Source organism: Ylistrum balloti, unplaced genomic scaffold (assembly GCF_031769215.1).
Source record: "Ylistrum balloti isolate Yb309-2 unplaced genomic scaffold, AGI_CSIRO_Ybal_v1 Utg370104, whole genome shotgun sequence".
Taxonomy (NCBI): domain Eukaryota; kingdom Metazoa; phylum Mollusca; class Bivalvia; order Pectinida; family Pectinidae; genus Ylistrum; species Ylistrum balloti.
The window spans coordinates 151,448-173,792 of record NW_026782129.1 but is presented as its reverse complement, the minus strand read 5'-3'; the positions used below and the strand labels follow the sequence as shown (position 1 = coordinate 173,792).

General features: G+C 35.9%; 1 protein-coding gene across 1 annotated transcript in view; it reads right to left on the bottom strand.

Annotated features, from left to right (window-relative positions):
* Positions 1 to 229: 229 nt before the first annotated feature.
* Positions 230 to 22,345, bottom strand: part of LOC132550112 (nose resistant to fluoxetine protein 6-like) — a 42,698-nt gene continuing 20,582 nt past the window's right edge. The window contains exons 2-16 of the mRNA XM_060214130.1: positions 16,876 to 17,245; positions 15,947 to 16,149; positions 15,315 to 15,408; positions 14,911 to 15,025; positions 12,748 to 12,995; positions 12,212 to 12,379; positions 8,637 to 8,730; positions 6,484 to 6,576; positions 5,075 to 5,240; positions 4,860 to 4,939; positions 4,231 to 4,341; positions 3,726 to 3,849; positions 2,427 to 2,613; positions 2,036 to 2,178; positions 230 to 611 (exon numbers count right to left, since the gene is read on the bottom strand). Coding sequence (XP_060070113.1) covers positions 489 to 611; positions 2,036 to 2,178; positions 2,427 to 2,613; positions 3,726 to 3,849; positions 4,231 to 4,341; positions 4,860 to 4,939; positions 5,075 to 5,240; positions 6,484 to 6,576; positions 8,637 to 8,730; positions 12,212 to 12,379; positions 12,748 to 12,995; positions 14,911 to 15,025; positions 15,315 to 15,408; positions 15,947 to 16,149; positions 16,876 to 17,245 — 2,319 coding nt within the window. The 3' untranslated portion in view covers positions 230 to 488. The remainder of the gene's footprint in view (positions 612 to 2,035; positions 2,179 to 2,426; positions 2,614 to 3,725; positions 3,850 to 4,230; positions 4,342 to 4,859; positions 4,940 to 5,074; positions 5,241 to 6,483; positions 6,577 to 8,636; positions 8,731 to 12,211; positions 12,380 to 12,747; positions 12,996 to 14,910; positions 15,026 to 15,314; positions 15,409 to 15,946; positions 16,150 to 16,875; positions 17,246 to 22,345) is intronic.

Sequence of the window (22,345 nt, the reverse complement as noted above, 5' to 3'; positions counted from 1 at the left end):
TTATAGTAAGTTATCAACAATCATTAACATAATGAATACATTCTTATTGAAAATTTCACTTTTCTGCCACTATCCTGTAAGCATACAAGCAATTAAAATTTCTAAAATAAGTTAAATTTCATAAAAATATGTTAAACTTTAAAATGGTATGTCAATTTAGTTGATCAATTTCAGTTATGTTAATTTAACATTATCTAGTTACACATTCATAAAATAGAGAGCTTTAAATGAAATAGTTATTGAAAAACAATACTGAATTTTTTTTACATTGACAAATATTTCATCGATAAACAAGGAGAAAATATAAAAACAAAAAACAGAGCATTGAAAGATGTGTAAACCCTTTGTGATCCCTTATAACCTGTAAAATATGGTGAGGTACAGTTTACACTCCATAACAGGTAGCTATAATAAACATGTTTGTTATCCATTATCTTTGAGTTTCATTCATTCGTCTCCTCCATCATGCTGATTTCTGTCCAGCAGATCTAATGACGTTTGTCTCTTTGGAAGATCACTTTTTCCAAGCCAATCATTGGAGCTTCAAATGCCAAGGAGGCAAAGAATGCCAGGCAGTATGACATTATCCAGTGGCCCAGAAACATGTAAACCTGGACAACAAAGAAAACATGACAGAGTGGCCCAGAAACTTATATATCTGTACAACAGAAAAAACATGACAGAGTGGCCCAGAAACATGTATATCTGTACAACAGAAAAAACATGACAGAGTGGCCCAGAAACATGTATACCTGGACAACAGAAAAAACATGACAGAGTGGCCCAGAAACATGTATACCTGGACAACAAAGAAAACATGACAGAGTGGCCCAGAAACATGTATACCTGGACAACAGACAAAACATGACAGAGTGGCCCAGAAACATGTATACCTGGACAACAGAAAAAACATGACAGAGTGGCCCAGAAACATGTATATCTGTACAACAGAAAAAACATGACAGAGTGGCCCAGAAACATGTATACCTGGACAACAGAAAAAACATGACAGAGTGGCCCAGAAATATGTACGCCTAAACAATGGAGAAAAGAAGACAGAGAGGCCCAGAAACATGTATACCTGGACAACAGACAAAACATGACAGAGTGGCCCAGAAACATGTATACCTGGACAACAGAAAAACATGACAGGGTGGCCCAGAAACATGTATACCTGGACAACAAAGAAAACATGACAAAGTGGCCCAGAAGCATGTATATCTGGACAACAAAGAAAACATGACAGAGAGGCATTTGTACATAATTATGGTGGCCTTTGAACATGTAAACCTTAACAATTTTTAACAAACTAACAGTTTTCCCTGTTTCCTCAAATAACTTGTAACTTTGGATATGTCTATATCATACAATGTGCTTTCTCAATTCATCATATTGTATACAGGTTTAACCTATCAGGGGTTGGACAAAAGATTCAGCCTACATGTACAAAAAAAAGAAGTCAATAGTGATTTCTACAGTCAACAATGATTAACATTGTTGATAGAAGATACATTGTTTCAACAATATATATATATATAATTTGGACTGCTTAGTTTATATGGACAATGCACTACATCTGATAGGGATGGCAGTCACTGAAAGACAGGACAAATGATTGGCGTTTAAAGCTTTGGCTTTTAATTCTGATCACTTCAGTTTGCCCTTTCTCATACCTAAGTGGTCTCCATGTGAACATATAGTAACATGTGTCACATATACATCATAAATAAAAGAAAAAAAACCCTTAACAGTTATCATCAACCCTTACACCTAAACACTACGCTAATGTCTCTTCTCAGCAGAGGAAGTATCAGTTTGATCACCTCATACAGTAATGGGGAAAGGGAGACTACCTCCAATAAAAGTTATGTTTGTATTTTACTTTATCAACAATGAAATAATTTATTTATATTTAAGACTCGTTAAATAAAAATCTGCATCCATTAAAAAATGAGGTATAGGGAAATAAGACAGTAGATGTGTCCTCGTATTTATCTTTACAGGAAGAAGGAGAGGACAGTCTGAAAATACTTACCATGTTGATATCGGTGAAGTAGATTGGGTAACGCTGGTTCAAGATGAAGGCATACATCATTATAGGGTGTATCAAATAAGCACAGTAGGTCAGTCTCCCAAATGGTCCCCACAAACCAGACGAAAGGAATTCAGTTATCACACCTTCAAAAACAGACATTAATATTTACTGTGTTAGGTCATGCCTCCTACTGAATCCAACCCATCTCTATTTCCAATTCCCTTACTAAAGGACCATCACATAATTTTAATACCATCTAGATTTGAAATTGTTCATAAAATCTTCCTGTGTATCATTTTTAAATCAATGAATATATATCTCTTTTCTGTTGTGTGGTCACCCTCCTAACTATAGGAAAGCAGAATAATCAATTTCTTCTCTTTGTCCCTACCTCCATATCCTGTATTGCAGGCAAATATGATCCATGCCAAACCAAGACTCCATACAGTTTTACACATGGCATTATATATACCATCTACTTGTAGTGAGTTGAGGTGACCCTTGTTCTCCTCTAGGGTTCCATAAACAACTGAGGTCACACAGGTCAAGGACAGTGCCCAGCCAATCAAAACAGTCAGCTGTAACACAAAGAGGCCAAGGTTCTTTCAAAAGCCAATGCCAATACAATCTACAATAGATTACAACCTACAATACACAAGTTACACTCAAAACAACAGTTCAATTGTTACCAAATCCCAAAACAACAATAGAAACGTATACTACTTAACACATTTAAGTTAAAAGAAAAACTTATGTTTCACCCTGGAAAGCATATATCCTAACAGTATCTATAAGTTTGGATTAATGGACAAAGACCTGACCTTGAAGTTTAGCCTAGCCTTTGGATCATGTACAGGACATACATTCGCCTCATTTCTGGTCTGAAGACAGATATTGGTATGATAAAATGATAATGGTGTGGCAAAATCTTGTCGTACAGACATTGGCCTGAACTCTATGACACAGGACAGACATTGGCCTGGACTCTGACACAGGACAGACATTGGCCTGGATTCTATGACACAGGACAGACATTGGCCTGAACTCTATGACACAGGACAGACATTGGCCTGAACTCTATGACACAGGACAGACATTGGCCTGAACTCTATGACACAGGACAGACATTGGCCTGAACTCTATGACACAGGACAGACATTGGCCTGAACTCTATGACACAGGACAGACATTGGCCTGAACTCCATGACACAGGACAGACATTGGCCTGGATTCTATGACACAGGACAGACATTGGCCTGAACTCTATGACACAGGACAGACATTGGCCTGGACTCTATGACACAGGACAGACATTGGCCTGAACTCTATGACACAGGACAGACATTGGTCTGAACTCTATGACACAGGACAGACATTGGCCTGATTTCTATGACACAGGACAGACATTAGCCTGAACTCTATGACACAGTGCAGACATTGGCCTGGATTCTATGACACAGGACAGACATTGGCCTGAATTCTATGACACAGGACAGACATTGGCCTGAACTCTATGACACAGGGCAGACATTGGCCTGAACTCTATGACACAGGACAGACATTGGCCTGAACTCTATGACACAGGACAGACATTTGCTGGAACTCTATGACACAGGACAGACATTGGCCTGAACTCTGATACACTAGACAGACACTGTACAATGTTTTACTGGAGACATGAAGGACTTACCTTGGACATGTTGACTTTTCTGTCTGTCCGCCACAAAACATAGCCTGTTAAGATACCAATAAGGTAGGGGCTGATTCGTGAGTAGGGTCTTTGGTACATTTCATTGAACCAATCCAACTGGTGCCTTCAAAGATGGAATAGAAGCTGAGCAGTTGTTTAGAATTACAATCACTACATGTGTAATATAAATCTTTACCTAAATACTAAAAGGGTTGGTGCTTTAAAATAACAGAAACGAATTCTCAACACAAGTTTAAATTAACAAAAAGCAAAAAAATGAACTATCTTATCATTTAGTTTGGTATATGCATATTATCATAACATTAACAAGTCATATAACTTATATGTGAATGTAATATCTTTTGCTGACCTTAAGATACTTACAAAACATGTAAATACTGTATACAGTCTCATATTCTATATTTGTTCTTACACATGAATGACAGATAATGAAGACAATATCAGAAAAAGTGTTGTAACAGTTGTGATATTAAAACTAACTTACTGTGGGTCAGGAATATTCATCTTGAATCCATAGTACACCGAGATGAGGCCACGAAACAGAAACTGTTCCATCATGAGTACACCAATGATGACGTATCCTACCAATGGCTTCCTGTATAACACACAGCTGTCATTACTAACAGTGATGTTATATCCTACCAATGGCTTCCTGTATAACACACAGCTGTCATTACTAACAGTGATGTTATATCCTACCAATGGCTTCCTGTATAACACACAGCTGTCATTACTAATAGTGATGTTATATCCTACCAATGGCTTCCTGTATAACACACAGCTGTCATTACTAATATTGATGATGAATCCTACCAATGACTTCCTGTATAACACACAGCTGTCATTACTAATAGTAATGTTATATCCTACCAATGGCTTCCTGTATAACACACAGCTGTCATTACTAACAGTGATGTTATTTCCTACCAATGACTTCCTTACACACAGTTGTCATTATTAGGTATATGAATGCAACTGGATAAAGGCAAGACTTGGCCTTATCCTGTTTTCATTCATACATTCATGAATGACAAATATAATTTGATGCTTTAAGGAAAGACTTATCGGGTGGCAATTTCAGTACATAAGTTGAGTTTAGATAAAACTTCTTACCTGTACAATGGAATCAGGATGAGGGGCGTGATGATAAAAAACTGCATGTCATTTGCCAGGTACCATGACCAGCCAATACACTATAACAGGAAGTGTAAATCATGAACAACGCAGGGTATGTTTCATTTAATTCTATATCAGATACAGGGGATATACATTTATCATCATCATTAAATATTTCTTTCATAGAGATAAAATATGTTGCTAATTCTAACCTGCTCTGTGACAGGAAAAAAATTCTGTACGTAGAGTAGATTTCTCCACCAGTGTTTGATACAGACATCGTAACCTGGGGCGTATTGAGGCCAGAACGGTCCATCCCCCCAGTAGTGGAACAGGCCTATGTATGTCAACAGTACCAGCATGTAGGCAGGGGTCAGTCTGTCATAAAAATAATATCAGTGTAAAAATGTACATCAATTATACAATGGTTAGCTTACTGTGAAATGTTCAAAGGTCTTGTCTAGGGTTTTGCAGCATGCTTTTCACTGTGTGAGGAAATGTTTAATTATACAGATACCAACACACAATAAAAACACAAAAGGACAAACACGATATCTTTTATTTGAATCCTGTTTCACATTGGTATCAGTTTTATAATTACATATCACACATACATCTATGTTAAAACTAAAACAAAAATTACTAGTAGTTATATCTGACACATCCAAACTTCTCAACATCATCAGGATTAAGCAAACATCCTACATCAGTTATATTAGTTTTATTTGTCTAATATATAAACCTCTAAAATTGTACAATGTTTTTTTTTTCTTTTTTTACAAAAAAACACATTCAGAATCTCACAACATCCCCAAATCTACCAGAAGGTCTAAGTTTTTAATTTCTGTAACACATGATTAAGTTTGCTTGGCCTTGGACATACATGCACTTTGTTTGTAATAGGGCTGAACACAAAACTTTAACATATTGAACAATGAATTAACAAATTTCAATTAACAGTAAACTGGATGAAATTCAGAACCTGGAATGTGTGTTGGGATGGCCATGCCTCAAATATAAGTATATTCCAGGTCTAGATATAAGTATATTCCAGGTCTAAATATAAGTATATTCCAGGTCTAGATATAGTAAGTATATTCTCAGTCTAGATATAAGTATATTCCAGGTCTAATTATAAGTATATTCCAGGTCTAGATATAAGTATATTCCAGGTCTAAATATAAGTATATTCCAGGTCTAGATATAAGTATATTCTCAGTCTAGATATAAGTATATTCCAGGTCTAATTATAAGTATATTAAGTATATTCCAGGTCTAGATATAAGTATATTCTCAGTCTAGATATAAGTATATTCTCAGTCTAGATTTAAGTATATTCCAGGTCTAATTATAAGTATATTCCAGGTCTAGATATAAGTATATTCAAGGTCTAGATATAAGTATATTCCAGGTCGAGATATAAGTATATTCCAGGTTTGGTTGGTAAAGAAATTGAATATAGAGAGGAATCAGTGTCAATACTGATCTAAACACAAACCTCTAACTTTGTACAATCAATTAACAAAAACAATTAAAAGTAAACTGTAGTAGAAGATCTCAATTTGAAATAAGTGTTAAGACAATCATGTTTAGATATATCAATATTAAAGGCTATACTTACCTCCAAAAGCGATGGAAGTAGTACACCAGCCAGTTTATCTTGCCATTTCTCTTCTGCATTTCTTTTAGAGTCAAGAAGGAGCCCAACATACCACTGAAACATTAGTACTTATACAGTATAAACTTTCATAACATTACTCACTATGGCCACGTGTAAACAAATGCTCATTTTTCTATCCTTGAGATCCCAGAGATATGAAACAGCAAACAAATACAAGGGAGATAATCTGGGTGAATATCCAGCAACATCTCCTATCATGGAACCTATGTCACTAAAGGAAGTAAGGTTGACTGGTAATGTTAGAACAAAAAGCATTTATAGACAGCTGTTTCCCAACAAGTAATGGTTGCTCATCACATTCATCTAACTCTCATGAGCTAATTTTCAAATTTAGAAAAGACACTCACTAAAAACCTTGCATCTTTAAGTTTTCTAAATTTGAAAATCAACTAATGAGAATTAGATTGACAATAAACAACTGTCAAGTGGTAGGAAACTTGTTTATCCCATGATTTTTACATATCTAAAAGGTACCAAGTTCGAATTCTCCCAATGCAGCAACTAAATTCTGTGAGCTGCATCACTACACAACAAAATACATGTAAAGTTTATAATGAAGGATAGGCTACTATACAATTCAGATGACCAATTCATGTTTATTGTAATATATTTGTATACAACATAACTTCAAAAAAGATACATAACTATGACAAGAACAGTGTTTGTGTGTTTTATTAATAGAATAGTTCAAATCACCTCGTTAAAATGAAAGCCATGACATGGCGAGGTCGAATGTCAAAGATTAGACAGCTGAATACAAAACTAATCATTGCTGTATTCAGTTATTGGTCGTTTCCTGGATGAAGTAAATGTGTAATAATTGTTGATGGTGATATCAAAAAGTCTCTTCAAGATTTTTTTACATTCAAGACACTGATTTTTGGGAAACCATGCTGGAGTGAAAAGCTAATGTTATTATTGTGACATTGTTGTTGACACACATGGTGATATCAACAGAACTACACTGGACAGAGGGCAACAGGTGGCAATGGTGGTGTGGTTGACAGGAGTTTAACATTAAAATACATTTAAACTATACTCATTTTTGTATCCAGAAATCTCCTGTATAAAAATATCATGAATTTGCAATTAACGTCTGTATATGCAATGTGTCTCATGCGGTGTGTTTTGTTCACATGAGACCATTTGATCAGTTTATTGACATGAGACAAGTGTTCCAAATGGATTTCAGTGTTTGGGATATAAATTTGCAATAAAGGTACGTTAAATGATTAGATAGTGTTTATACTACTTATCTAATTATTTGGCCTAGCTATGACTGCTTCAGTTCAGTACAGAAATCATACATTAAGTTAGGAGTAACATCTCATCTGATTATCATAGTTCTTCCCTGAATGGTCAGTCAAAGGATTTCCAGTTTCTTGGTCTTTGAGACCCAAGTTAAAGCATAATCTGAATAATCAGTGTGCCTGCATTTTAAAATTATCACAGGGAAGCAAATCGCAAGACTTCATACAGATCACAACATGGACAAATGGAGACGACTTCTTCGTACATGTTAACACTATATTACTCTGCCATTGAAAGCATAAATACCATCAGTTTATCAGATTTTTGATGTTTGTTTCAATGTAGTATGAATTTACTGAGTCTCTATACAAACTGATAATGGGTGGCCATGTTGATGATTTTTCATTGACAGATGACAATAAAAAGAATGCGCTTGTAATGTAGTCTGAAGTCAAAGTTCAGAGGTTAACCAATCAGAATTGTTGGAGGTCAATGACGACCAATCAGAGGGTTTGAAAGCATGTTGAAAAACCAATAACATACTGCTACAAAATTTATCACATGGCATATTGGTTGTGAAACAGACATACCTAGTTATGGGATTTATTAAGATTAATTCATCTTTAATCTACAATGAAAGATGACAAAGGCATTGATGATAGGCTTGTAACAATAGATATTCATCAACTGATCAGTCAAGAAAACCAGGGTACCTTATGATAACCTGAACATGAAGCTAACTATAAATACAGAAATTTTATGTTTTGGCTCTAAATAGTTTGAACTGTTGTTAGGTTGAACAACAATTCAAAATTAGTATTATCGTAATTTTCATGACTCACCTGAGCAGGAAGAATGAGTCAACAGAAAATAAAGCACTAAGCACGGCCTGGAATGTCCAGCGTGGAGCCCATTCTGCTGCAACCACCAGATTTTCTGTAAATACTTGTGGTCAGTATATACAGGGTCTCATCATAACAGAAATATACACACTCATAGAATAGTGTATTGAAAACTGTTTCAGATTTGTATGATTACATGTACCCTGTAGTACTGGACAGACTCACAGTGAAATAGTAGGTGTGGCCAAGAATGACCCAGCTAAGATTGAGTACACAAATACTTACTGGACAGACTCACAGTGAAATAGTAGGTGTGGCCAAGAATGACCCAGCTAAGATTGAGTACACAAATACTTACTGGACAGACTCACAGTGAAATAGTAGGTGTGGCCAAGAATGACCCAGCTAAGATTGAGTACACAAATACTTACTGGACAGACTCACAGTGAAATAGTAGGTGTGGCCAAGAATGACCCAGCTATGATTGAGTACACAAATACTTACTGGACAGACTCACAGTGAAATAGTAGGTGTGGCCAAGAATGACCCAGCTAAGATTGAGTACACAAATACTTACTGGACAGACTCACAGTGAAATAGTAGGTGTGGCCAAGAATGACCCAGCTAAGATTGAGTACACAAATACTTACTGGACAGACTCACAGTGAAATAGTAGGTGTGGCCAAGAATGACCCAGCTAAGATTGAGTACACAAATACTTACTGGACAGACTCACAGTGAAATAGTAGGTGTGGCCAAGAATGACCCAGCTATGATTGAGTACACAAATACTTACTGGACAGACTCACAGTGAAATAGTAGGTGTGGCCAAGAATGACCCAGCTAAGATTGAGTACACAAATACTTACTGGACAGACTCACAGTGAAATAGTAGGTGTGGCCAAGAATGACCCAGCTAAGATTGAGTACACAAATACTTACTGGACAGACTCACAGTGAAATAGTAGGTGTGGCCAAGAATGACCCAGCTAAGATTGAGTACACAAATACTTACTGGACAGACTCACAGTGAAATAGTAGGTGTGGCCAAGAATGACCCAGCTAAGATTGAGTGCACAAATACTTACTGGACAGACTCACAGTGAAATAGTAGGTGTGGCCAAGAATGACCCAGCTAAGATTGAGTACACAAATACTTACTGGACAGACTCACAGTGAAATAGTAGGTGTGGCCAAGAATGACCCAGCTAAGATTGAGTACACAAATACTTACTGGACAGACTCACAGTGAAATAGTAGGTGTGGCCAAGAATGATCCAGCTAAGATTGAGTACACAAATACTTACTGGACAGACTCACAGTGAAATAGTAGGTGTGGCCAAGAATGACCCAGCTAAGATTGAGTGCACAAATACTTACTGGACAGACTCACAGTGAAATAGTAGGTGTGGCCAAGAATGACCCAGCTAAGATTGAGTGCACAAATACTTACTGGACAGACTCACAGTGAAATAGTAGGTGTGGCCAAGAATGACCCAGCTAAGATTGAGTACACAAATACTTACTGGACAGACTCACAGTGAAATAGTAGGTGTGGCCAAGAATGACCCAGCTAAGATTGAGTACACAAATACTTACTGGACAGACTCACAGTGAAATAGTAGGTGTGGCCAAGAATGACCCAGCTAAGATTGAGTACACAAATACTTACTGTACAGACTCACAGTGAAATAGTAGGTGTGGCCAAGAATGACCCAGCTAAGATTGAGTACACAAATACTTACTGGACAGACTCACAGTGAAATAGTAGGTGTGGCCAAGAATGACCCAGCTAAGATTGAGTACACAAATACTTACTGGACAGACTCACAGTGAAATAGTAGGTGTGGCCAAGAATGACCCAGCTAAGATTGAGTACACAAATACTTACTGGACAGACTCACAGTGAAATAGTAGGTGTGGCCAAGAATGACCCAGCTAAGATTGAGTACACAAATACTTACTGGACAGACTCACAGTGAAATAGTAGGTGTGGCCAAGAATGACCCAGCTAAGATTGAGTACACAAATACTTACTGGATAGACTCACAGTGAAATAGTAGGTGTGGCCAAGAATGACCCAGCTAAGATTGAGTACACAAATACTTACTGGATAGACTTGCAGTGAAATAGTAGGTGTGGCCAAGAATGACCCAGCTAAGATTGAGTACACAAATACTTACTGGATAGACTTGCAGTGAAATAGTAGGTGTGGCCAAGAATGACCCAGCTAAGATTGAGTACACAAATACTTACTGGATAGACTTGCAGTGAAATAGTAGGTGTGGCCAAGAATGACCCAGCTAAGATTGAGTACACAAATACTTACTGGACAGACTCACAGTGAAATAGTAGGTGTGGCCAAGAATGACCCAGCTAAGATTGAGTACACAAATACTTACTGGACAGACTCACAGTGAAATAGTAGGTGTGGCCAAGAATGACCCAGCTAAGATTGAGTGCACAAATACTTACTGGACAGACTCACAGTGAAATAGTAGGTGTGGCCAAGAATGACCCAGCTAAGATTGAGTACACAAATACTTACTGGACAGACTCACAGTGAAATAGTAGGTGTGGCCAAGAATGACCCAGCTAAGATTGAGTACACAAATACTTACTGGACAGACTCACAGTGAAATAGTAGGTGTGGCCAAGAATGACCCAGCTAAGATTGAGTACACAAATACTTACTGGACTGGATAGACTTGCAGTGAAATAGTAGGTGTGGCCAAGAATGACCCAGCTAAGATTGAGTACACAAATACTTACTGGATAGACTCACAGTGAAATAGTAGGTGTGGCCAAGAATGACCCAGCTAAAATTGAGTACACAAATACTTACTGGACAGACTCACAGTGAAATAGTAGGTGTGGCCAAGAATGACCCAGCTAAGATTGAGTACACAAATACTTACTGGATAGACTTGCAGTGAAATAGTAGGTGTGGCCAAGAATGACCCAGCTAAGATTGAGTACACAAATACTTACTGGATAGACTCACAGTGAAATAGTAGGTGTGGCCAAGAATGACCCAGCTAAGATTGAGTACACAAATACTTACTGGACAGACTCACAGTGAAATAGTAGGTGTGGCCAAGAATGACCCAGCTAAGATTGAGTACACAAATACTTACTGGATAGACTCGCAGTAAAATAGTAGGTGTGGCCAAGAATGACCCAGCTAAGATTGAGTACACAAATACTTACTGGACAGACTCACAGTGAAATAGTAGGTGTGGCCAAGAATGACCCAGCTAAGATTGAGTACACAAATACTTACTGGATAGACTTGCAGTGAAATAGTAGGTGTGGCCAAGAATGACCCAGCTAAGATTGGGTACACAAATACTTACTGGATAGACTTGCAGTGAAATAGTAGGTGTGGCCAAGAATGACCCAGCTAAGATTGAGTACACAAATACTTACTGGATAGACTTGCAGTGAAATAGTAGGTGTGGCCAAGAATGACCCAGCTAAGATTGAGTACACAAATACTTACTGGATAGACTCACAGTGAAATAGTAGGTGTGGCCAAGAATGACCCAGCTAAGATTGAGTACACAAATACTTACTGGACAGACTTGCAGTGAAATAGTAGGTGTGGCCAAGAATGACCCAGCCAAGACTGAGTACACGGATTCCACTGACTGCCTTGATCTGACTCGGAGTTGTCTCTGTACTCAGTATCTTGTAACCATTGGTATACATGGAAAATCCCATTAGAAATTTCTCCAAGGTTGCTAATAAATATATGGAAATCAATTTTTCATCAGAGAGATTGAAAATATATAATTATTTTAAAGAAAAACAATTTGAAGTTTGTATCTGCAGTCATTCTGATTAAGAAGTGAATACTTGGTCAGTAACTTTCGAAATATTAGGTATACCCTGTACATAAAAAAATCTGTCCAGAAGCAAATTTCACGTTTTAACTAAGTATAGTGTATCATTATTATCATCTAAGCAGTAGTTTCTCCTTTATCCATCATTTTTGTTGTGTTGTCAAATCTAAAATCTGTGAACAAGTCTTATATTATATCAGCCTTCACTACATTATAGATTATGTGGGCTAGAAAGTACCTAACAAGTAAACCTCTAGCAGCCTTACCATAACTTCTGATCTTGTGTCGGATGGTTACTGTGCTGATCTGTTTACCATAACTAAGGAGTTCACTCTCTGTGCTATCCGAGTAACTGATTAGGGTGGCATTAAGATCCTGTGGGTTAGTGTTGACATGGGGTGTTTGTTCAGTGACGTTAGATACGTCAGCCTCTTCTGATAGGGAAGGCTGATGAATCAGGAGGTCGTACAGAGTCCCCATCACCAGGAAAAATGCCAGGAGACAACTGATGACACTGCAATACGATGATATACATGTTACACAGTATATGTCACACATTTAAATGGAGACATAACTTGTTGACATGATAGATAAATAATTGTGATTTAATTTTTATATCAATTGAAATACTATGTTTGCAAATTAAATGTATCTTGTAAATGTTTCATTATTTTGTTTTTCATGTTTGACCTCTTTGCTCTTTAAATCATTTTAGGTCTAGGTCATTTGCATAAAGAGACCCATCACAAATATCTGCTAGCCAGATACCAGAACCATGGGTCTTGCTGAATTTAAGAAAGATTCTAAAAACAATGATTTATTTGATCCCTGTGGTCTTAAGAAAATGTATGGGTCACAGAAATCAACATAAGGACACTTTACAACACTCTAACCTTGGTATCTACTGACCAAATACCAGGCTACTGTGACTTATATTTTTTCAGTAGATGTAGGATATGTAGCTACACTAGACCATAATTATAATCTCACTGCTACTTTGGTCTTTGTAAGTTTGTAAAGATTGTAAAAAGGCATGTGAATAGCACATATTAATACAATTTCAGAATTAGATAGAGTTGAGCTAAATGATGAATTAAACTGCATCACACAGCTGTTTTCCTTCTACAATGTTAGGACTCATCAGTGATGCTAAGGGTCTAACTTTTGAAGCGTAGTGGTGACTAAGGAGGTACACTAGCCCCATAATTCAATATATTTGGTAATTTTCATATATCTGATATTTTTAAAACAAGTCAAGTACATGTGTATATTCTGAACCTTTGAATTAAAACATGACTTACAGTTTACAGCAAATCTCAGGAACTAAAATGTATATCAATGCCACAGTCTGACTTGTAATACTCCGACATGCTATAACAGTTATGTGGATTTGTTAATTGTTGTCTTTACATCTTATTAACAGCCAGGTCATGATTAAGGTCATGTCAGATTGGGTGCAGCTAGTACCTGGTGATTGTCCCACACAAGCCTTGACCCCCTGACCCAGAAGTGGAGGACTAGTGATAAAGATGGCCAGATGCATAAACCATTCACTCATTGTAGTCACTACGGTCAATATCAGTAGAAACAAAATAAGGAATATGAAAAAACTAGAGAGTTCTCAAATATAGGAATTCAGTTACATGTATGTAAGGCAAAGACACACCTGTTTCTCAAAGTTACAGCAGGTAATTTTAGAGTCACATTAATGAAATCACAGGTATATGTGAACAATATTTGTACTTCCCGATAGATCTGTGAAGCTAGTACAGTGATCATTTGCTACACTAGATTTATCTGTGCTCAAGTCTGTATTTTTTTTATTGAAAGTCACTCTAGTAATATGAGAGAACATTGAGACAAATGAAAGCAAAACCAAGTAATGGATAAAATCCAAGATGGAAATTACTAAGTCATATTTTAACAACTCTGTCAGTAGAGCGCTGACCTACTCTACCTCAAGAGAAGATCTAAGGTGTACGAGTTTGATGTTCCCTTCCAAGCTTTAAGGTAGATTATGTTTTTCAGGCAACTGGGAAACTGAGTATGGTGCATGTTGGGCAAGACACTTCGCCCCAATAAAAATTTCACAGGTATAAATCTCATATTCGAATTTTAATCAAAATTGGGAAAATTGAAGACAACAAAATTTAACATTTATACAGTAAAAGCCTAATTTTCTGAAATGAAACTGAAAGAGATTAACTGATATTCTGAATTTTAAAGTATAACTGCTGACTTTGATCGACAAAGGTTTCAAATAAATGGTCTCCTAGTTCTCATTACTTGTGTGATGATGTAACATTTAAATCTGTGATAGAATAATGATGGCTGACAATAGCTCCGGGTGTGATTGCCTTTGATGTAGAAATTCCAGACATGGCCATTAATCTCGAATGACGTGAGATTAATGTATAATGTCATCTTACAGTGCAGCTGTTGTCTCAGGGCGAGCTTCAAACACAGCAGGGTGTGGGTCATCTATGCCTTGGATAGTTGCATTCTTTAATATTCCTGGTAGAACTGGACTCATTGCAGCATTAGCTGGAGTTAGAAATATCATTACTTCAAACTGATGCCTTACCCTGGTAACCCTGGTAAATACTAGCCATAATATATCATTTAACTGAAGAAATCTTCTCTTTGGCTCAATATATTTAGTTCAAGACTAGTAAACAAGAGTTAAAAAAAAATTTGAACCCTAGCAGAGGCAATGAAATAAATAATGACTTTGTTACATCCTGCAAAAGGAAATCTTACAATAATATCATTTAATTTCTTTTCCTCAGAAACTTGTCAATAAATCGTTGTTCATAGACTCTCTTTACATTACCTGCAGCAGAAACCCCAATGACATCACTCATGCTACACTGGGAAGGCATACACACTCCATAAGTGAAGTCTTTCAAATAAACAGCTAATAGCGGCTGGAAATCGAATCATTAAAACTCTTTATTTAGCAGTCAGATGTAGGAATACATACAAGTCAGAGTCCTCTAGTCAGATATTTCACATTTATTTTCATATTGAAATATAATCACTGTTTCTATTCACTAAGCAAGATATATATTAGCTTATAAATCTTGGAAACAAAAGTGATACCAGGACTTTAAGTCTAGAATGAAGATAATGTGAATTTCACACTCATCATGTAGAAAACATTTGTTCTACAGGACCTTGACTGTAACTTTAATTGTGAATTGGCCAATAAACACTTAAAGGGTATCTAATACTTGAGCTTTCTCATAGAAAAAACTAAATAACATACAATATATAATGAAAAAAACACAGAAAGGCAGCATTTACGATTTACAAGATTTTAGATGAAAAATATGCAAGTAAAACAGCAGGTAATTAAGAGCACTAATTGATTAAAATAAATGTGTGATGTGTTAATTAATTCAACATTAGTAAAAATACAGGCAATTTCATGTACCTCCTTGTATCTGTTTTCTTTATACCTACCGTCTGTACAAACATGCTCGGTGGCAGGTTCAGAGGCAGTCTGATTTCAAGACGATAATACTTTCCCTGGACATTTACCATCGTGTTGTTGTGGTTAGTGTCGTTCACCTTTGCAGAGATGTTGACACATTGGTCATACTGACCAGGCCATACCAAATCAAACTGTAGTATTCCACTTGGCGGTTTACCCATCGCATCCAGAACTGGTCAATCCAATTTAAATGTATGAATGATTAAGAACTGTATATACTACTGATACAGATATATTTGTAACATTAATAAAGGCATCTAATAAAGCTGATATACAATACAAAGGCAGTTCAAAGGAATGATGCCAGATGTACATGTACACACAGTGCATAATGTGTCCTTAATGAATATATATGAAGAAAAGTTTATAACATAATTCAAGTTTGATTATTTGAATTAAAGTCCAATCAAGACTTCTGTAAGCCTTAATAGATAAAAAATCTACTCACATTCCATACCCCAGACTTCCTGAAACCCCTAAAAAATCTACTCATATTCCATAGCCCAGACTTCCTGAAACCCCTAAAAAATCTACTCACATTCCATAGCCCAGACTTCCTGAAACCCCTAAAAAATCTACTCACATTCCATAGCCCAGACTTCCTGAAACCCCTAAAAAATCTACTCACATTCCATAGCCCAGACTTCCTGAAACCCCTAAAAAATCTACTCACATTCCATACCCCAGACTTCCTGAAACCCCTAAAAAATCTACTCACATTCCATACCCCAGACTTCCTAAAACCCCTAAAAAATCTACTCACATTCCATACCCCAGACTTCCTAAAACCCCTAAAAAATCTACTCACATTCCATAGCCCAGACTTCCTGAAACCCCTAAAAAATCTACTCACATTCCATAGCCCAGACTTCCTGAAACCCCTAAAAAGTCTACTCACATTCCATAGCCCAGACTTCCTGAGAACCCACAGCATTGATTAAAAGTCTGAGTGCATTAGTGCAATCCTCTGACACTGTATCATTACTCTTGGCCCAGGCAAGAACGGCATCCACTTCAGTCAGAAAAGTGCCCTGTCTTGTGCCCAACAACTGATCCCAGTCTTTTGTCTTCATCATTTGTTCTTTGATCACATTTTCGTGCATAAGATGAGCAGCAGTCACACGTGACAAGATTTCACTATACTCAAATCGATCCTTGAAAGCTGAATCACTTAAAACCTGTCCAGAAGTTAATATAGATACTAGGAGGAGAAATGACAAGTGTGGATTGCACAGATATTCCATCATGTGTAAACTTGTATAGTCAGTCTAAAGCTTGAAGTCCATCTGTTGTTGTCAGGTTTTTTTCAAATCTGAAGAGCAAACGAAAAATCTTTTTTTTTCATTCACATCTGATTATACTATAAAACAATCATAAAAATGAATGTAATAAACTATTCTTAAGTTTGAATTGATAAAAATGTTATACATTATACAATTAATTTAAACCTACCATTAAATAATGATCATGATTTAGCATGTCTTCATTAACTATGGCACAGTATATTTCACAAATGATCATGATGAGATCAAGTGTAATATAAGAATATCTGCTGCATACTTGAAAATTATACAGGTACATAACAAAAGGGATATTGATCTAAATTATCACCTTATAATCACTGAATCGCCATTTAATGTTACATACCATACAATTCAGAAAAGAAAACGAAATCATTACCTATAATTAGTGTTTCCGTTCAACCCTATTTACATCCTAAAGGGTTTAAGCAATTTAAATTGTCGACAAGATTTGGCCAAAAATTACAAAAACAGATATCTTTGAATTTATCATTTTCATAATTACCAAAATTAAACTCAACAAGAACATACTGATGTTGACAATTAACATATTATGTACATAGCAGGTACAAGCAGTTATTGTTAGGTGCAACATCCTAGCTCATGGTGTGGAGATGATTTCTAAATAAACCTGTACACAATATGTGTGCAAAATAGCATTTCATCAGAATTTGAACTTGTTGTATCAGCTGTATACAAATGTAGGATACATGAACATGTGTCTTAAATAGTGAGAATTTCCCATTAACCAACGGGGTAGAATGTCCAAAAATAAGCTGAAAGGTCACTAGTTGGAGTCCCAGTGGTGCCACACAATGTCTTTTATTATTCTTTCCTATTACATATTATTTGGTACCACTAATTGAAGGGTAGCAGCTATAGGAGAATGAGATGCTTTACCAGTACATGTCACATTATAAGTCTCATGTAGTGGGATTTCCCCTTCATTTATTAGTCAAGAAGTAGAGTGTCAGAGCTTTTTGAGAGGAAGAGGTACCTTATCTGTCAGTCCTAGCAGGGGTAAAACATGTTAACATTGATATACTGGTCGGTGGGAAAGAAGAAAGATGGGGTAAGATTATTTATCTGAATTTATTAAACTTTTTTTACTTTGACCATGTGAGAAAACTTTAATAATCATGATGGATGATAATTGGTTTTTCATATTACCTCACTTCATTGAAAGATGATGCTGTGATCAAAAACAGATAAAGGTAATTGTAAAAATTTGCAATTTACAGTCATGGATTTGTTTAAATTACAAAATATTAATATCCCTATGTGTTCATGTTAGGCCCATGCAAAACAATCCTTTACTCCATGGAAACGTACTTCTACTTTTACTGTAATCACCAAAACAACTCTTGTTTACTGACCTATCTAGTTCAGTGGAACTAAATATCCAAAACTACCCAAAACTTTTAAGATATATCAAATTATGATTAATATTAAAATTTATAACATTTGTGTTGAGTTCATGTCATTCTCATATCAGATTTGGTTGTATAGCAATTATCTCCCCTACATCAGTATATGGAAAGAATGGAATACTTCTATATATATCCACAATGTGTCCAAATTTGTTTATGTCTATTTCATGATTATGAAATAATTTGCAGTCAAATATTAATCATTGAAATACAGTTATTTATAAATGCAATCAGACATGATTCTATATTACTGTGATTGATATAATACTCACAGCATTGCTAATTCTAATCATATATTTCATTCAGCACCTGTATATTGAAATTATATACAATAAGAACAATTTTATTTTTGATAAAAAGTTTTTGTTATGTTTTGAAACAGTGCACAAAGTGAAAAATATATGTAATATATTTTCTTATATTCAATTTTATATTTCAATGATATATATCTTGATAACTGTCTTACCTTTTCATGCCATTACATTAACGACTTCTTACAAACTGTTAATAATATAAAAAGGTGGGTTAAAATCCCTAAACTGTATACCAGACTGAAAGATGTCAACATTTATATTGATCAGACCTGAGGAGTTGGGGCTCTTTCTTATAGGCAAGTCTGTTATCTTAAGAAGACACTTAGGCCTACTGTATTGTATGTTTATCTAACCAAATGATATCATTACTTTGTGTACATACACATGTGCATAAGAATAACAAGTCCATTGTTCTTGTGATACCAATAGCAATTACTTCTCTTGTTCAAATTATTGTGTGTGATCAATAGACAGGTTTATAAGTAAAACTAGCTTTGATAATTAGGCTGTTGTAGGTATCAGTTTAATACCACTCAATCTTTTCATTTTTGCATAATGTGATGAAGTAACCCTCAAGAACATGGTATATAACTCTTTGATGAGTATGTGTGAATAATGTGATAAACTAACACTCAATTAATCTTATTTTGAAATATTTGTTACATTACAAAAAAGAATATGTTATAATCTAAATGTGTTAAGTGAGAAAATAACACGTGAAGATGGGAATTTTATATGTTGCAAAATGTAAAAGATTTACATTCACTCTAAGGCAAACTTTTCTGAATTGGACTATAGCCTTACCTGTAAATACGACTTATTGTTTAACACTTACATCCAATCTCACTTATATTAATTAGTCTGCACAGGGAGATTTACTTCAGTAAATACCAAATGCAGGGTTGGTGAGAAGACATCTTATCGGGCAGTAAGCCATTGCCAAGATAAACAGGCTCAAGCTCTGAGTCCAGTAACGCTTAAGAAAGACTATAAGTAAGCTTGCAATATTGAATACTACCATAAAACATAAGGATGTTACAATTAAATGAAATCGTTATCCACCATCATGCAACTAACAAAACGATTACTTGGAACAACAATATAGTTTAACTGTGCATTTTTACCTGCGATAAGACAGTTTCTATTCTTTCTAAAAACTTTTTCTTAGCTGGCCTTGAACCACCAATGTTTATATTTACCTTTAAACTCATGTAGACGCTTGAAAGATTATAAGCCCGTACATACATAGCATTCAAGAGACCTAGATGAAAGATTTGTAATTCTTTCTCAAAGAAAATCAATAATAGCCCTATTCAATTTTATTTGCGGGAACAGTGAATCCACACGTGGGGTGACAGGTGTGTAATGACAAAGGATTTCCATCATTCATTGGTACACTACATTGTAATATCTGTCTTACTGTCACTTCACCTTCACAAACATCCAAAGTATATCCTTCGTTACTGCAGCATGTACACAGGTAAATTACTATTTGATAACTTACTTAGTGATGTTACAATGCACTGTAAATGTATATACACTTGCAGAGTACTTGAGTTGTATAGTTACACTTGTTAGTTATGTAACATTGCACTGTAGAGGAATATTCCTTCTCGACCATTTGCACTTCTTCACGCCTCATATTTTAAATGATCATCATTTTTTGATAAACTGCCTTGTTAAGAAGAAATGGGTATATGTAGGTTGCTCAACTACAGAATGCATGGATGTTAAGCTTGGCTTAACTGTATGATTGCTTCTGTCAGTTACAAAATGAACTTATCTTCCATACAGGTATATATATATATCAGATTATATTAAATGTGCATCTTGCAACTACCTATTATCTACAAGGTTTACTTGCTGAGTGGACAGGTTACTTTACTAGTTTAAGGCAGTGAGAATTTCCCTTTAATTGAGCAGTATAGTGGCCAGCTAGAGACAGAAGGGACCCTAGTTAAAACTCCCGCGGTGACAGGGTGTTCTTCATCACTCCTTCCTATTACAGATTGCGATGTTGTGATTTGCCAACTTTGGAAATAGATATGCAGTACATGTGGCAATAACAATAGGCTTTTCGCCAGGTTACATTTATACACTCTCATATATCTGCCAGAATTAACAAACACTTGTCTATTTGTTAGGCTATACGTACATATATATGCTACTTGTATTTTGCAGTTCAGGGGAGACAATTCAGATTCAAGAAACTCTTAAGTCTTACAGCATAAAAATGACTTAATTTGCAAATTTCAAATTTGCAAGTAATTTTTCCATTGACCAAGGGGCATCCAGCATCCATTCAACTTCCATCCACCATCTGTCAACTTTCCCTTTAAATCCATCTTGTTCTTTATGAATTGCAGGATATTGTCCAAATTTGGTCTGAGGCATGCTTGAGTGTAGGGAAATCAGTTTTGTAATTAACAGTGGGTCCAGGCCCCTTGTAGTCGAGGAGGCAGAGCCCAATAAGGGAAATGTATCAATTTCTTTTAAATCCATCTTGTTTATTAGGAATTGCAGGATATTGCTCTTATTTGGTCTGAAGCATGCTTGGGTGAAGGGAAATCAGTTTTGTTTAAACAGTGGGTCTTGGCCCCCTGAGGCCAAAGAGGCAGGGCCAAATAGGGAAAATCTGTCATTTTCTTTAGAATCAATCTTGTTTATTAGGAATTGCAGGATATGTCCATATTTGGTCTAAAGCATCCTTGAGGGAAGGGGAATAAATTTTGTATAATTGTATAGATGATGGGTCTGAACAAGTGACAAACCAAAAGGCGCACAAGCATGGTATTTGCATGATAGATTCCAAGGATGAAGTCCAACAAAGTTTGGGGGAAAAAAAATATTAAAACTATTCAGAGTTGAGTATTATTAGCCACTGGTTGTAAACATAGGTTAAAACTGATTAGATATGCCCATGGTGTATGTTTTAATGTATTTGTAATAATTACTGAATCTATTTTTGATGAACATTGAATACCAGGTGAGTGATGCAGGCCCGTTGGGCCTCTTGTGCATTAGTGTGATGGCCAACACTGAATAAAAAGTAAATTGTTTTATAGTTTATTAAATTGGTGGTTAACAATGTAAGGTCTGTTAAACTGATATTTATACTTGCAAACAATTGATGTACAGATACTTTGGGTGGCTAGATGGTGCAGTACATGCTGTTAATATAGTCACCTTTCACTTACACGTCTGGGTTCTGATTCCCCAAAGGGATATGAAAAGGTTTTGGGTTACCTGCCTGACCATCTGGGTTTCCCAGGGTACTCTAGATTCCTTTTACAATAAAACTCTCACACTCTAAGATCAACCAA